The 16,332-nt window shown below is 45.4% G+C and overlaps 1 protein-coding gene across 2 annotated transcripts in view; it reads left to right on the forward strand.

The window, feature by feature from the left end:
• Window positions 1–16,332, forward strand: part of dchs1b (dachsous cadherin-related 1b) — a 448,519-nt gene that overhangs the window by 101,170 nt on the left and 331,017 nt on the right. For both annotated transcript variants that reach the window (XR_013933533.1, XM_080434535.1), the window contains exons 6-14: window positions 1,413–1,650; window positions 3,691–3,927; window positions 6,149–7,204; window positions 7,380–7,567; window positions 8,203–8,299; window positions 8,513–8,670; window positions 11,959–12,399; window positions 12,692–12,987; window positions 13,586–13,701. Coding sequence is in view for 1 of the 2 variants with exons in the window: in XM_080434535.1 (XP_080290661.1) it covers window positions 1,413–1,650; window positions 3,691–3,927; window positions 6,149–7,204; window positions 7,380–7,567; window positions 8,203–8,299; window positions 8,513–8,670; window positions 11,959–12,399; window positions 12,692–12,987; window positions 13,586–13,701 (2,827 nt within the window). In the remaining variant the exon portion in view is untranslated. The remainder of the gene's footprint in view (window positions 1–1,412; window positions 1,651–3,690; window positions 3,928–6,148; window positions 7,205–7,379; window positions 7,568–8,202; window positions 8,300–8,512; window positions 8,671–11,958; window positions 12,400–12,691; window positions 12,988–13,585; window positions 13,702–16,332) is intronic.

The raw sequence follows: 16,332 nt of genomic DNA on the forward strand, positions 1-16,332 counted from the left end.
TGAGGGACATGATGCAATGAAACATTTATTACCCACAGTGTGCAGACTTTCGCAGACATCTTTTGCATACTATATACTTATATTACTTCCTGTGCAACACACATATGTTCAACAAAACTTTGTTTCCTCTGTTTAGGAAGAGGCTGAATTAAAGTGTGGATCCTGATATACAATCTCCTGTTGCCTCTACACTCATACTCACCTCTCCTCCATCGTATACTATAATATAATTATATAATTCTATGTTTATATATTCTACTCTTTCCTTGTCTTACTGGTATGCAGTGTACACCTGCAAAAACAATGGAAAAGAACATTTGTAGTGTTTCTGGTTTCACAGATAATAATATATAATATATATCCATCTCACCCCCACCTCCATACAGAAAACTTAAATTATAAATACAAATACATTTGTTTCAAATTATACCGAAAAATGTGTGAGGGGAGGGGCATTTTGGTCACATAAGTAGCCAAGATCCAGATAAAATATTTCTGTGAAACTATGTTCCCAGTGTCCAAAATACATTAAAAAAAATATGCGTTTTGGCCAGTTTTTGTATATTTTGAAACCTACCATGTGAAATGTATATTTTCGCTGTATGGTCCTCATCCCCAGCCAGGTCCAGCTGGTGGCCATCCCCTGGGTCTCAGGCCGGGCTGTTATTAATGGTCTCATAAAGCCAGAGCTTGCAAACTACAGTGTAATGAGAGTAAACTACCGCCCCCCCCCTCCCCTTCCAGACGCATGTGTATGACTGTTGATTGACTCCATATTTCACACATGATGGACAGAGAACGCTGTCTTCCTTCAATCTGTTTCATCTTTACGGTGTCGCATAAATCTGTTGTGGGTTTCTTTGTAAGACACGACTGTTGTAACTGCAAAACGGAAGTCATTTTTTTTAATTCATTTTTTTATTTCAACTTCACATTCCTGGCTTCGGAAACATGCAGGAAGGGGGAACGTAACCATAAAAAAATAACATCCTGTGGTTTAGCCGTGACTCACTCTGTTCCAGTGAGCCGTAGCGACTCAAGCTTAGCAATGTTGTTACATCATTGTAGGCCTGGGCAATTAACTGTAAATAATATAGAAACTGTTATTTTGGACCAATAACTGACTTAGCCCAATAATCAATGGAAACATTTTTAATAGATTGTTTATAATCGACTACATCAATTAGGCGGATTATCTTATCCTATTATACTTCGTTGCACAATGGTGCTGTACAAAAATAGTGAAAATACCCTATTTTCTTAAAATAAATTGCTTCAATGGCCCTGGATAATATCATTGGCTGAAGGCCTACCTACACCATAAAATTATATTTTCAAATTTATTGTTATGCCCTTTGAATGAATTGTGAGTGGAGTCAGTTGTTCACCTCCACATGTTCGTGTTCTTCCAGGGTGGTCTGAGCGCCGTGGCCCACGTGAGGGTCAGTGTGGTGGACATCAACGACAACCGGCCCTCCTTTTACCCTGTGCTGTACACCGTCAGCCTCAGCACGCACAGCGCCCCGGGCACCTCTGTCGTCAAGGTGACGGCTAATGATCCTGACGCCGGGGAGAACGGCAGGGTGACCTATCGCACGGTGCCTGGAGGAGGAGGAGGCTCCGCCTTCTTCACCCTCAACAAGGACACAGGTATAAATAGATGTGGCTGTGTGTGCGTGCGTGCGTGCGTGCGTGCGTGCGTTTGTGCGTGCATGTGTGTGTGTGTTTATAAGTTTCCAGGGTTTGATTTGTAAAAACAAAATAAAAAAACACACATTTTGACACATTTTGCACAAAATAAGGACGTCAGGGTTAATGTGGTTAAAATGGAGATATTGTCAAACGTAAATATTAAACATAGCAGACAGTCTACAGAAGCAGGGATAAAACATACCCCCCACCCAGTGGTGTGTTCTAGGTTTTTTCGGAGGTCATACTATAATTATTCTCTCCCACACGCACGGCATGTGCGTGTGGGAGAGAATAATTATAGTATGACCTCCGAAAAAAACGCTCTATAGTAGTTAACACATTGACCGCCAGAGGTTAATCTCATAATGTACTCACCAGTGCCAACGTTTTATTGTTGTTTTTTGTTTTTTTCACGTCGCCATAGATCTTGTTAAAATCCTTAAGATTGAGCTGTACACGGTCTGTTTACATCGGCGACATCTCCCTGCGTGTACCAGTCCAAACCACGTGTCAAACGGAGCCGCCATGTTTGAGTTCTGACCGTTAATGTTAACATGGGAAATGCGAGGATGAAAAACTACATTTTTACAGGGGCTTTTACAGGGGTTTTTATGTACGACTTAGAATGGAGACAGACGGGAAACAAAAAACGGGATCGCACTTCCGGTCGACATCGGGTGGTGTTACACTGAAAATGGTCCCCCTAGAAAATTGAAAAAAAAAAAAAAATCGAAAAAAAGGAAAAAGCACCACAGCCCGTAGGCTACGGGATCGGCGCTTAACCGTTGGATTTAACGGCCCGTAGAACTACGGGCCCGGCGGTCAATGTGTTAATGTGTGAATTACTTAAAAACTCCAATGGCCAGCGGTCATTATCACCTCAAGACAATAGTCACACATAAGCCTTCACCTCAGACGCCACATTATCACATGAAAACGGCTATTTGAACTGAAGTCAACATTCTTGCTGCCCCCAGCCCCTCCTCCTGCGTATCAGATACGCTTCCTCGGACGGTTTCTGGATGGCTACGCTTGGCTACGAAATTTTTCTGCAGGTCACTCTACGTATATAGCGTAACACGGTAGAACACACCACTGCCCCCACCCCCCAGCAAATCAAACCCTGAATGTATCAATTTGTTTCAGTGTGGTATTGCTACACCAAACAAGCGCTACCTTGGCTGCATGTGCAAACATACAGTATCCATTATAAGATGCATGAAGCTTTCTCTGAATGTGTAATGTGTTTTCAACAGAGGCACCAGGTGAAGGTTTAAGGGTTATTGAGTGACAATTATGAATCAGAATTGGTTTAAGTTTATTCACCACAGTTTACATGCAGGCAAAGCATACGCTGACAGATTTAAAAAAGCAATGATACAATATTTATACCTGCTGTATATACTGTACCTTTTATAACACAAGCATCAATTTACTAAGTAAAACATGTCGAGAGTGTGAAGAGCAGTATATGAGACGCTTTTAACACAAATAAATAACTGTGGATATACAGTATAATGTACACACACTGTCACTGGTGAACTTACACAGTCAAATCCTCAATGTAAACATATCCGTATGTAACTTACATTTGTACACTCTCTGAGTTAACTTAACCCATTAAGACCGGGAACGCATCTGTGTCACTTTATATTTCTTTCGCTATTCAAAAATAGCAGATCTACAAGCTCATAGCGCGGCACCGAGTGCCGCGCTATGAGCTTGTAGATCTGCTATTTTTGAAAAATCTTGAACATTTTTTTAAAGATTTTTTTCAAAAAACTGTTAGGATTTAGAAAACATTTTTTAAGAATCGCCTCAGGTCTTAATGGGTTAACACTGGTTTCTACTGTGTCTGAACCAACATCCTCAGGCTGACAACCACCACAGCTCAAAGGGAAACGTTTAACCAGAAAATGATCATAATTTCCTCTCTTCTGTTTTATTTTCCCTCCTCCATTCCCCCCCCCCCCCCCCTCTCTCTCTTTTTCTCTCTAGGCGTGATCTCTCTTTCCCGCTCCCTCCACGGCAAAGCCAACACAGTCATCTCCATGGCGATCTCCGCAGAGGACGGCGGCGGCCTGACCGCGCCGGTCAACGCCAGGGTGAACGTGAGCGTGGTGGGAGGCGTGGTGGCGCCCCCTTTGTTCGACCAGGCGCAGTACTTCTTCACCGTCTCCGAGGACGTCCTGAGGGGCACGGCCGTGGGGACGGTCCGTGCCGCTGCCAAGACCGGTGAGGGCGTGGTCCATCACAGACTAATAATGTCTAGAGCAGTGGTGGGAAAAAGTACTCAAATGTTTTACTTAAGTATCAAGTAAGTATCAATACTGTAGAGCAGAAATGCTCTGCTACAAGTAAAAGTCCGGTAATCAAAATTTACTTGAGTAAAAGTACAAAAGTATTGGCATCGAAATGTACTTAAAGTACCAAAAGTAAAAGTACTCATTGTGCAGAATTTCAAAGTTCAAAATGTATTAAATCTTTTGAAAATAGCAGATCTAACAAGCTCACAATGCGTCGCGATGTGACACATTGTGAGCTTGTAGATCGTCTATTTTCAAATGGCCAAAATATATATAGGGCTGAAATGGTTAATGTATGTTTTGTGATAATAATATAAATCTACGAAGTAACTAGTAGTAACTAAAGCTGTCAAATAATTGTAGTGAAATAAAAGTACAATATTTGTAAGTAAAAGTATTGAAAATGGGAAATACTCCAGTCAAAAGTGTTCTTAAGTACAGTACTTGAGTTAATGTACTTAGTTACTTTACACCACTGCATAAGAGGGAAGTCCAAAAGTTAGGAGGCTCTTACACTGTGATGCTGCGTTCACAGTAGCGGCGACAAAAGCTACAATATGACCAAGTATGGCCAACTACATTGTGTTGCCCCTGCCACGCTGCATAGATAAAAACGGTAGGGTTAAATAGAACAGGGATCTGGTTAATGGCAAGAATGAGTTTTCCTTTGACGGAACAGGACCGTAATTGTGGGGAGAGAGAAGGGGAGGGGAAATGGTGAAACAAAAACATTTGATTGATTGACACTAAACTGCGTCATTGGACTGAAAAAAAGTTGAAGCAAGCCAACTTTGTTGTAGCACGCCACGCAAGTGTTGGGCCTCAGTTTTTTGCCTCATCTCGCTGAAAATGACTTATAGCCCGTTGTTTTGTCGGCGCTAGTGTGAACATAGCATAAGTATAATAGATAGATTCCCATAAGGAGGAAATGAGCATGAGCCTCTACTACTTATGTTAATTGTGAACATCATGAGCTGCTTTTAGTAGGAAAACGATCCAGCTCATATGCGACCACTTACTTAACACGTCATGCACGTTGAGACTGTTTTCTTTTCTTTCTTTTCTTTTCTTAAAATCTGAGTTTAGGCAGAGTTCGAGTGTAATTTGAGCTATTTCTATGAATGTATTTTATGAATATTGAAAAATCATAACAAATGAATGTGTAGAAGGGACATTTCCATTTGTAGCAAGTTAAAAATGTTTAGGATATCCTATGAATTGAACCACTTAAGCCCTGTTTTATACTTCAGCCATTCGAAAATAGCTAATTTTGGGATGCCAGGGTGAAAGTGGTTACGCCGGCAAATGTTTCCCCAAAATGAATACATAGCACTTAAATTCTGCCCGGGTAACTGTTTTTGGACTCCCATTTATTTCTTCTACAAATGAAAAATTAACTTTTCTGCTTTAATGCCAAGGAAAGCTTGTCTTACATGACTTCTCTGACGGGGCGGAACTCCTCTCTCATTTCCCGACAAGTCCCACGGCAGAAAATCCCACTCCCATCCACTTGTCAGCCACCTCAATGGAGCAGAGCATGCAGCACAGATACTGTACCGCTCACCAGAGCCGCTGTGCAAATAGACAAGCAGAAGGAGTATACACCCCATTAGGAAATCACATTCATCATACTGGGCTGGCTTTTACCAGGGTTTATTTTCACTCCAGCCAGACATTTATTTTCTCCCGGTATTAATGACAGAGAAATGGATTTGGATGACATGTCATTCTGAGTGGGAGTCAGGAGTGAAGAGCAGAGTGGAGGTAGTGGACTGAAGTGCTCTCCTGTCTGTCTCTCTGTCCTCATTTAGATGAAGTGAAGTTAAAGAATTATTCCCATGAATATCCCCTTTGACTCAGTGGGATATTTGTCAGTACTTGCTAAGTGTTCTGAATGGGCTTATCTGATCGAGCATGAGGAAACGAAAAGATGGGAGGGTGGGAGATAGAGAGGATGTGACTTGATAGATGATTATCTAGAAACGGTGCCAAGCACAAGATAGCACATAGGCCCCATATACACCTTCTTACACTCGCTGTCTCTTACTCTTTCTCATTCTCACTCCGACCCCCCCCTCTCTCTCTTTCTCTCTGTCTCTCTCTCTCTCTCTCTTTCTCTCTTTCTCTCTCTGTCTCTCTCTCTCGCTCAGGTGTGTCCAAGGACATCTTATTCTCCATCTCATCTGGAGACCCAGACGGCTACTTCACAGTGGACAGTTCTTCCGGTACCATCAGAACGGCCCTGCCTCTGGACCACGAGACTCGCTCCAGTCTGGAGCTGGAGGTCCAGGCCCGCCAAGGCTCCCCTCCGGCTTATGGCACCTGCCGCGTGCGAGTCACCATCTCCGATGTCAACGACAACGCCCCCGCCTTCCTCCCGTCTTCCTCGGAGTCCCTCCTCCTGCCCGAGGTCACCAAGATGGGGACGGTCATCTACCGCGTGCAAGCTGTGGATCGCGACTCGGGGCATAACGGTCAGCTGAGCTTCGACCTGCTCTCAGCCGGCGGCGGGGCGGCGGGGGGCCAGAGGACGTTCGGCGTGGACCGGGGCAGCGGGGAGGTGCGTCTGATCGGGAGCCTGTCCTACGAGAGCATACCCCGCTACGACCTCCAGGTGGTGGCCAAGGACGGCGGCGCCCCCCAGCTGAGCTCCACCTTCACCCTGGTGGTGCATGTCCAGGCGCAGGACGCGCAGGGCCCCCACTTTGACACGCTCACCTACCGTGTGGAGCTGCGGGAAAACATGCCGCTCAACACACGCTTCCTGCAGGTCCGGGCACTCAACAGGGAGGCCGTGGGGAACGGGAACGGCGGAGCCTCCTCTTCCTCCCCGGTGTCGTACCGGCTGCGCCCGGACGGCGATGCTGCCGGGTTCGGTGTCATGCCAGACAGCGGCTGGCTGTTCGTCCGCAGCTCCGTGGACCGCGAGGCCAAGGACATGTACCTGCTGACCGTTTTGGCCACCTCGGGACACGGCGGGACGGGGAGGACCGGCAGCGCCACGGTGAGGGTTACCGTGACCGACGAGAACGACAACTCGCCCAGGCTGAGCCAGGAGAGGGTGTTCCTGGCCGTCAGGGAGAACCTTCTGGCGGGGACGGGCTTCGGCAGGGTGTCGGCCACGGACAAAGACGCTGGGCTCAACGCTCGTCTCACCTACAGATTGATGCACTCTGACAGACACTTCCAGATCAACTCACAGACCGGTGAGCAGGAGGATATGTTTTCTCCCATATATATTCTTTCAATTATATATATTTTTCCTATAATTTAAAACAGCGTACATTATTCACACTTATTTTCTTTCCATTCTTTTGTGTATCTATTTATACTTTTTTATCTCATTTTATGGCACTTTCTATCATGTCACTGTATCTCCAGGTGAGATCAGTACACGAGTGGCTCTGGACAGAGAGCAGCAGTCCAGCTACCAGCTGGTTGTGGTGGTGCAAGACGGGGGCACACCCCCACGCAGTGCCACCGGGATGGCCCACATCACTGTATTGGATGAGAACGACCACGCCCCCAGCTTTAGCCACGCCCAGCCAGAGGCAGAGCTACTTATACAGGTGAGAGGGGAAAGGAGAGGTGAGAGAAGGAGGGGATAGGGCAGTGGTTCTCAAAGTGCGGTCTGGGGACCCAGGGGTCCTTGAGGGGGTTCCAGCTGGTCTCTAGCAAAACAGGAACAATTTCTCTCTCTCTCTCTCTCTCTCTCTCTCTCTCTTCTCTCTCTCTCTCTCTCTCTCTCTCTCTCTCTCTCTCTCTCTCTCTCTCTCTCTCTCTCTCTCTCTCTCTCACTCTCGCTATTGTATTTTTTGTCTATTTCAGCTATCCGCTATTTTCAATATGCTGACCAATCTTGACAAATCTGGCGGTCCTTGACATGAAGTTGTTTGAGAACCACTGGTATATGGAAGTAGAGATGATTTGTAACAATTGAATTGAATTGAATTGAATTGAATTGAATTGAATTGAATTGAATTGAATTGAATTGAATTGAATTGAATTGAATTGAATTGAATTGAGGGTTGCACAATTGACAGAATATTAGCAATACTTGACGGTATTGACAATCTTGAAATATTACATATCATTTTTAAAACCCTACTGCTACACAATGACCTAATATACAAAAATGTGCAGTGAAATGATTGTATTATTAAGACAACAGATGAATAAAACACTGCTCTTTTTCTCAATGGAGTCGATGGAGGGGCTCTCGTCTGGCTCAGTCCTAACGACGCTGTCAGCCAAAGATCCGGATGAGGGAGAGAACGGCACCATCTACTACTCTTTATCAGGTCAGACTCACTTTAAATCAACTCACTCACTCACTCACTCACTCACTCACTCACTCACTCACTCACTCACTCACTCACTGCACTCACTTAGCTTTCTTTAAATGGATCTACAATTGCCTTTATCCAGCAAAACAGCCTACTACTGTATATGAAGAAACTTTTTAAATTACATGTATATAAGCAGGAATAACTTCTCTTCTCTTCTCTCTGTAGGTCCAAGAGCAGAGCGTTTCACTCTGAACCCATCCAGTGGGGAACTACGTACCGCCTCCCCGCTGAGATGGGCAGAACGAGCAGAATATGCCTTTACTGTGACTGCTTCTGACCACGGAACTCCCAGCCTCAGCTCCACCTGCCAGCTACGCATACAGGTATACTTTAGAACATATGTAAATAATCGTACTGGATGCGTCCATCCATCCTGTTCACACTGACACTGGAATTACGGTGCAGTTTTAATGTTATTTGCAAATGATGGTTCAGTAACACCACAATTCTCATATATCATTTTGCACATTCCTTCAGTTCACGTCATTTCTTACTATCTTACACACGCACACGCACACGCACACGCACACACACACGCACACGCACACACACACACACACACACAAAGGTTTCTTGCTACTTTGAGAGACTCCCTGCGCATGAGGTAAATGGCCGGGGAGGCCAACTTCACACTCAAACCTCCAGCAATTTGGCCTCACCTCCTCATTACCTCAGTGCCGTTGCCTTCCCCGCCTCCAGTTCACTCCGTCTCCAGAGTAATTTCCTCAACTGCAAGAGAAGCGAATAGTATCAGTGTTGAGGGAGATGGAAAGTAGAGTTAAAGAAAAAGAAACTGAATCGGTGCCTGTACAAACAAACGTCGTCTATCGGATCCAGTGTGTGTTTCCTGCTCCAGAGGTGAGTTGGGTAACCCAAGCCCAAGGTGAGAAACACTGAACAGCAGGAGAGAAGTGGGCCTGGGCTGAGTTATCGCTCTGGACTTTTCAACAGGAGGGTCATTCCTGCATACAGTATCAACACGCTCTATCAGGAATCCAACTATGGAAGCCAAAAAAAATGGCACTTCCTAAGGTCTGCCACAGTGGCATTTAGCCAGAGTACAGTGGTAGCATAATTTGACAGCAGAACTTTAAGCTAAAAACTGATTACCTTTTCCTTTTTTTTTTGCATTGTGATTTCAGAGAGGAAAGGGATGCTAATTAGAGCGGGAGTGCTTGCCTCAAATTTTTGCCCTGCTCCCCTGCTTGTGCGACGCTGAGATTAGACAGACGGGAAACAAGCACCTTGAAATCAAACGTTCCCAGATGAGATTTGATGAGAGCCAGCTGAAAGGAATCTCTCTGATCACACGAGGAACACACCGCCGTACGGTAGCAGGCAGTGGTGCATGCAAGGGCTTAGGCTCACACGCACACATGTACATACACACGTGCATCCACAAACACACAATCACAATCACACACGCACACACACACACACCCACGTAAGCATGCACGCACACGTACACACACACACACACACACGCACACACACGCACACGCACACACAGACACACACACACACACACACACACACACACACACACACACACACACACACACACACACACACACACACACACACACACACACACACACACACACACACACACACACACACACACACACACACACACACACTTACAAACACACACACGAACACAATGTAATGACACATTTTAACACACACGTAAGAGCTAACATTTCCAGATAACGATTTAGAGATACCATTTCACTCCTAGCAGCTGTGGGTAAAACCAGACACAAGGCTACAGTTATCAACTGGGAAACGTACACACGCTACCCCGCTACATGGAGAGAACACCGGGCGAAATGTGAGCCGGTACGTGCGGAATACAAACATGAGAGACTCGTGAGCAGAGTCGATGATGCAGTCTGGTACGTTTCCATGTTTAAATAAAGGGAATTGGGTTCCAGATTTATCTGACCTTTCTTCTGCAGTGGTATTAGGCTCCCTCCCCACCTGCCCAGCCAGGACTGCTGCTCTGCACTGTGCTGTACTGCACTGCCCTGCAGCCACGACTGCTGCTCTGCACTGCACTGCATTGCCCTGCTCTGCAGTGCACTGTATGTCATAATTGGAGAGGCTTAGGCTGAGCTAAGCTCATACAAATTATTCCAATCACTTACTTCCTCCTCTGGGTTTACCCTCCACGTTTGGGTTTGATAAGGGCCATCAAAAAGATGTGATTAATACTAATAGGTCTGAGTATCAGAACTGAGGGGATGGTGCATGCGTGCGTGTGTGTGTGTGTGTGTGTGTGTGTGTGTGTGTGTGTGTGTGTGTGTGTGTGTGTGTGTGTGTGTGTGTGTGTATGTGTGTATGTGTGTGTGTGTGTGTGTGTGTGTGTGTGTGTGTGGTTATTGTTTGCCTTTGTGTGTATAGTATGTGTCTCTGCGTGTTTGCAGGGCTGTATGTGTGAACGCATACATGTGTGCATGGTTAATCACATGCATGCAAAAAGGGTAAATGTGCGTGTGAGGAATGCTGCATTTCAAGCATGCTGCTAAGGCCTGCTTGTGTTTGCTGTCTTTCCTTGCTCTTTGATCTACTCATTCTGAAACAATGTACAGTCCCATGGCTGTTGTTCAAAAGTGTCAAAAGACCCTTAAACACACATTTGCTCCCCATCTGGTTGTTGCCATCACTGCCCCGGCAACAACGTGACCGGACTGACTGGCTAGCGTGCGGACAGCACGGTAATAGCACAGCCGGTAGAATTCTTTTGCCAGGATATTTACAACATATTGTCATTGTCATCGATCTTTCATCTGCTCTCGTCTTGATGCCAAGATGCTACAGTTTCAACATATTTCCTGGAAGGAATGTATACAATCTGTGTTTGTGTATAGCGCATTGCCCCGTGAGGGTTATTGTGGTAATGACAACAGAAACAGACAAGATCCCTAGGGTTTGTTTGGGGTTAGGTACTGCAGAGCCGTGGGGCTAGGATTTCTCAGGAAGCAACACAGGAACTCAGTGACATATCGAATTTGTTACAGAATACAGTAACATACACTAGCCTATATGTAGACCTGCATAATATCGTTCTTGACATGCTGGCTGAAAGGTCAAAAGTTTGTTATCCTCTACTGACCTGATCCTCTTCTTTTTTTTTACCCCTTTTTTCTACAAGTGTAGTCATTGTGCCATTTAACTCTCCCCACACGTTGCATTGCCTCTGGTATTGTAACCAACTGGAACACCTGCCCATGAGCATTCCTCATCGGGAGGATGTCAGCGCCTCTGTCAACACCCTACCGCTGACAGGCACCCCCCAACCCGTAAGAGATGCTAGCGCAGCGACAAAGATCCCCCACCATGCTTCCCTTCCCCGAACACGGTCAATTGTGTTCGTATAGATGCTTGGCCACACCAAATGGACCGCGGAGGGCTCGAATCCCTAGACTCCACGTGGTAGACAGATACTTTACTCCTGCACCACGCAAGTGCCCCCGCTACTGCCAGTCTAATGCAATGTGCAAGACTGATGAGTCAGTGAATACGGGAAGGTTTTCAACCCACACTTATCGGGCACAGCAGGTTAAAACATAATGTTAAATGATCTCTGATTTGATTTACTTTCTCAGGTTCTCAGCTCTTCCAAGGCCAGCCCCAATCCCAACCTCCTCTCCATGATGCTGAACACAGTGGAAGGGACTGATCCGGGCTCCATCATTGGGTCTGTCCGGCCGTACGACCAGCACGAACCCGCCTTATTGGACGGCCAGGTGACCTACCTGGTGGTGGGCGGGACAGACCGGGAGGGGACTTTCATGGTGGACCGTCTAAAGGGGGACGTGTACCTGGTGCGTGAGCTGGACTATGAGAAGGGGTCAAAGTACACACTGCACATCGAGGTGTCGGACTTCTCCCGGGCATTTCCCAGCAGCTACCGGGTGCAGCTGGATATCAACGTACAGGACAGCAATGACCATGCCCCAGAGTTCACGGAGGACCCTGTCACCATAGTGATCCCAGAAAACACAGAGCCTGGTGCTTCCATCTACACATTCCAGGCATCAGATCAGGTTAGGGTTTTTGTGCAACATGTCTGATCATCCTTGATCCTATAGTAAAGTCAAAGTTTCAAAGAGAAACCTATTTGTTTAAAAATATACCAAAAATCACCAGAAAGTATATTTGAGACTCTTGATTATGGTATAAAATATATATTTTCTACCAGAGAAAATCTCCAAGGTCCAAAATTAGTAAGTAAGTTTTTCAGCAGATTTTTTAAAAAACTTTTTTTTATTAAGATAAGGGTCAGCTGACCTCCTATAACTCAGACCTCTCACGATCTCTCTCCTCTTTCCAAATCAGGATGGGAGTGGACCCAACAGCGAGCTGCATTATTCCATTGAGCACCAGTGGCCTGACGCCCCTGACCTCCTGAACCTTGACCCCTTCACCGGGGTCCTGACCCTGGGTCAGAGGTTAGACCACGAGGTCACGCCCTCCCTCTACCTGGTGGTGAGGGCCATGGACCAGGCGATGGATCCATCCCAGAGGCGCTGGGGTTCAGTGACCGCCAGGGTTTTTGTGACTGATGAGAATGACAACGCTCCCGTGTTCAGCTCGCCTTCTGCGGTCAGCGTGATGGAAGATCAGCCTATAGGGTGGGTTGCATTTTGCATCTTAGGGCGTTCCCATACAGAAACAAAATAATTAATACAATACAAGATACTGTACCTCTGGCATGGGGAGAAGAGTCTGTCTGATAGTAGTTTTGTGGAACAACATGGTGGAGTTTCCCGTCCCATCAAGTATGACATAAGAGCACTTGCGTACTTGAGTATGTACTTACAGTAGTATAGAATACTTCTCACGTTTAGCTTTCACAGCATTCATTTATTAGAACACTAAGGCAGACCTTCTAGGTAGCCTGTTCTCCATGAATCAACTTAACCACTTGTCTTAAACCCTATATACTTACAGTAGTTGATTGGAATTCCCCAGGGCTCTTTACTAGGCACCCTCCAGTTTTAGCTCTACACTAAATAGGTTCTACAAACTCACAATGCATCACAACACAACGCGTTGTGAGCTTGAAGATCACTTGTAGCTTGTAGATCGGCTATTTTCGCTGAATGTTTGCCCCAGAATAGGGAGGCTACGGTTCAAGTGGTCAAGCACGCACCGAGCTTCAAAGTACAGTAGGTGAGTGCTCCTCGCATCCGTTGTGATCTGATGTTGGGTTTCTATCTCCGCTATCAGTTTTGTGATCTTGTACGTGATGGCACGAGATGCAGATGAAGGGGAGAACGGTCGAGTGTCGTACAGGATCCAGGCAGGAAACAGCGCCGGACGCTTCAGTCTCAACCCAAACACTGGTAAGGGTAAAACCCAAAGATCTACTCCTATCAAATGCACTGACGACATAATCACATCCCCCTGGGTTTGAATGCAGCTCAGGAGGACCTGTGTCACATGTTATCCCTCCTATGCTTTATTTCCTGACTGTCTTGTAAGTAGTATCCAAATGCCCGAAAATGATCTTTCATGGGGGCATGTTTATTATTATATTAATGGAAACAACAATGTTTGCCGCTGTCCACAAATGCTTGCTCAGGGGGGAAACATATTGGATATCTGCTCTATGGAGTGTGCTGAGATAACCTGTGATGCATTTAGCAAAAACACATTTATTCCAAAATAGTGAAAATAGCAGATTGGCTATTTTTGCTGTTTGTCGTACAAAGAAGTAGTAAGGCCTAAGTGGGTTTTTTGTTTTGTTTTCGAACCCTGGACTGAGATGGACTTTTCAGTGGCATTTCAAAGACACAGAAATACTGCTCTGTCTTTTGGCTTCTAATGGAACATTAGCTCTACACAAATCATGATAGTTTCTTAAGTGCTTTGACAACAGCAATTTGTTAGGTCCAACAAGTGTCTTAATGAATGCCTGTGTGAGCTGCAAAGTGCCGATTACGTGGCTTAATAAATGGCTGCTTTATCAGAAAGTATTGCTTTTGAAAGTCTGTTCCATGTCTGGCAGCCAAACCACACATTCAGCGTAACACCCAGAGAAGCGCTCCATGAACATGAGTCTTTGTAGCTGACTACTATCATTTGGCCCAGATGCAACTTCCAAAAATGGTTATACACTGTTATACATGGTGATATCATAGGTTCCACATAGACTGGGATCTCACAAGAAATAATATAAAATGTACACTCCGTCAAGCCATTATTAGGGTGAATTATTTTACCATGTCATTACTCATCAGCAATTCTGCGCTGATTGATTTAACACAATCAAAGACACTTTCCCTTGTCTTTGTGAGTGATAGATAACCATCATCCCACCCATAGAAGCCCTCTGGGCTAAAAGAACTTTCCAGAAGGCTGTAATTACCCACTGAAGTGTGCTTTCTACAGGGTCCCAACTGCTAAAACACTCATATAACCCCCATAACCCTTCTTTACTAGACGATCTCTCAATGCCTAAGAGTGATATTTCTCTTGAATAATGCTTTGGTGTTCCTCGCATTGACGGATTTGTTCATGGGAACCAAACTTTATTTGGGCTGGGGATGTGGGGCGGCCTTTGATATGTTATATATGCGTGTATGATCGCTGCAATTTCTCCATCATCAGAACTGGGTATCGTGGGCCAGTATAGGCTCTGGCTGCGATGGGATTAGGAGCCGTAAGAAGGGACACTTAATGCAGCTTCCAGATGGAAGGAACTCCCTCTCTACTCCAGCACTGTCAAATGCCTGGTGAATTAACAAGGGCTGATATTCCACTTCTGGTTTGTTTCACGTGCTACGGGGGGGTTAGCTTAGCGCAGCACTGGTTACGGCCAGCAGTTAATGATATCTGTAATGACAGATTAGCATTGTATTGGTAAGACACTTAACAAACCCACTGGGCACTGTGGGAGCCAATATTAGATGTGTTATATCACCATTAGTAGCAGCCAAGCAGTAATTACATGTCTGCTCTATGCCAGTATGAGGTCTCCATTACTTCACTTAAACCCTACTTTATTTTCATTTACAGTACCTCAAACGGCTATTAGACTTCTACAACATTTTATTGTCCGTAGACCTACACCACAAAAAGCAAAGCCTTGCCAAAATGTACTCTATAGCTATTGGACAGAATTTGGAAAATAATGTACAGTATATCGAGACATATTTATAATAAATTATGTCCGGCATCCAAAATATTGTATCAAGTACATTTTGTGGCCCATTTCTGTATATTTTGAAACAACTAATGTTTTTGCAGTACCTACAGGATTGATGGTTTGAATCAAACACAATGAGCCACAACTCCATCAAAGAACGCAAAGTACACAAACAGCGAGCCTTAAACAAACGTCAGCACCTCAGCCCCACAGTGTGTGTTGTTGCTGTGTGTGTGTTTGTGTGTGTGTGTGTGTGTGTGTGTGTGTGTGTGTGTGTGTGTGTGTGTGTGTGTGTGTGTGTGTGTGTGTGTGTGTGTGTGTGTGTGTGTGTGTGTGTGTGTGTGTGTGTGTGTATGTGCGTGCGTGCGTGCGTGCGCGCGTGTACGTGCATACGAGTGTTTGCACCTTTCCATGTCTGCATATGTTTGGCCTATTGCGCCAATCATAAATTACACACTTCTCGCAGGCACAGCAGCATGCCAGCTAAGCTAGCAGACTCGGCTGTGAATTATCATCATCATACACACACAGACATGCAAACACATAAAACACATGCACAAAAATGCATGTGCACACACACACACACACACACACACACACACACACACACACACACACACACACACGCACACACGCACGCACACGCACACGCACACGCACACACATGCGCATGCACATGCACATACTTGGCATTCTCGCTCACCTTGGCTGACCCCTCTACTGTTGGGTGATGACAGGGGTGCCGAGCGTAGAAACAGATTGGATCTCGGAACCAGTCTATCCTTAATGGAATTCTCTCTCTCTCTCTCTCTCTCTATCTCTCTCT

The sequence above is a fragment of the Gymnoscopelus braueri genome (assembly GCF_963280865.1).
Source record: "Gymnoscopelus braueri genome assembly, chromosome: 8".
Taxonomy (NCBI): Eukaryota; Metazoa; Chordata; class Actinopteri; order Myctophiformes; family Myctophidae; genus Gymnoscopelus; species Gymnoscopelus braueri.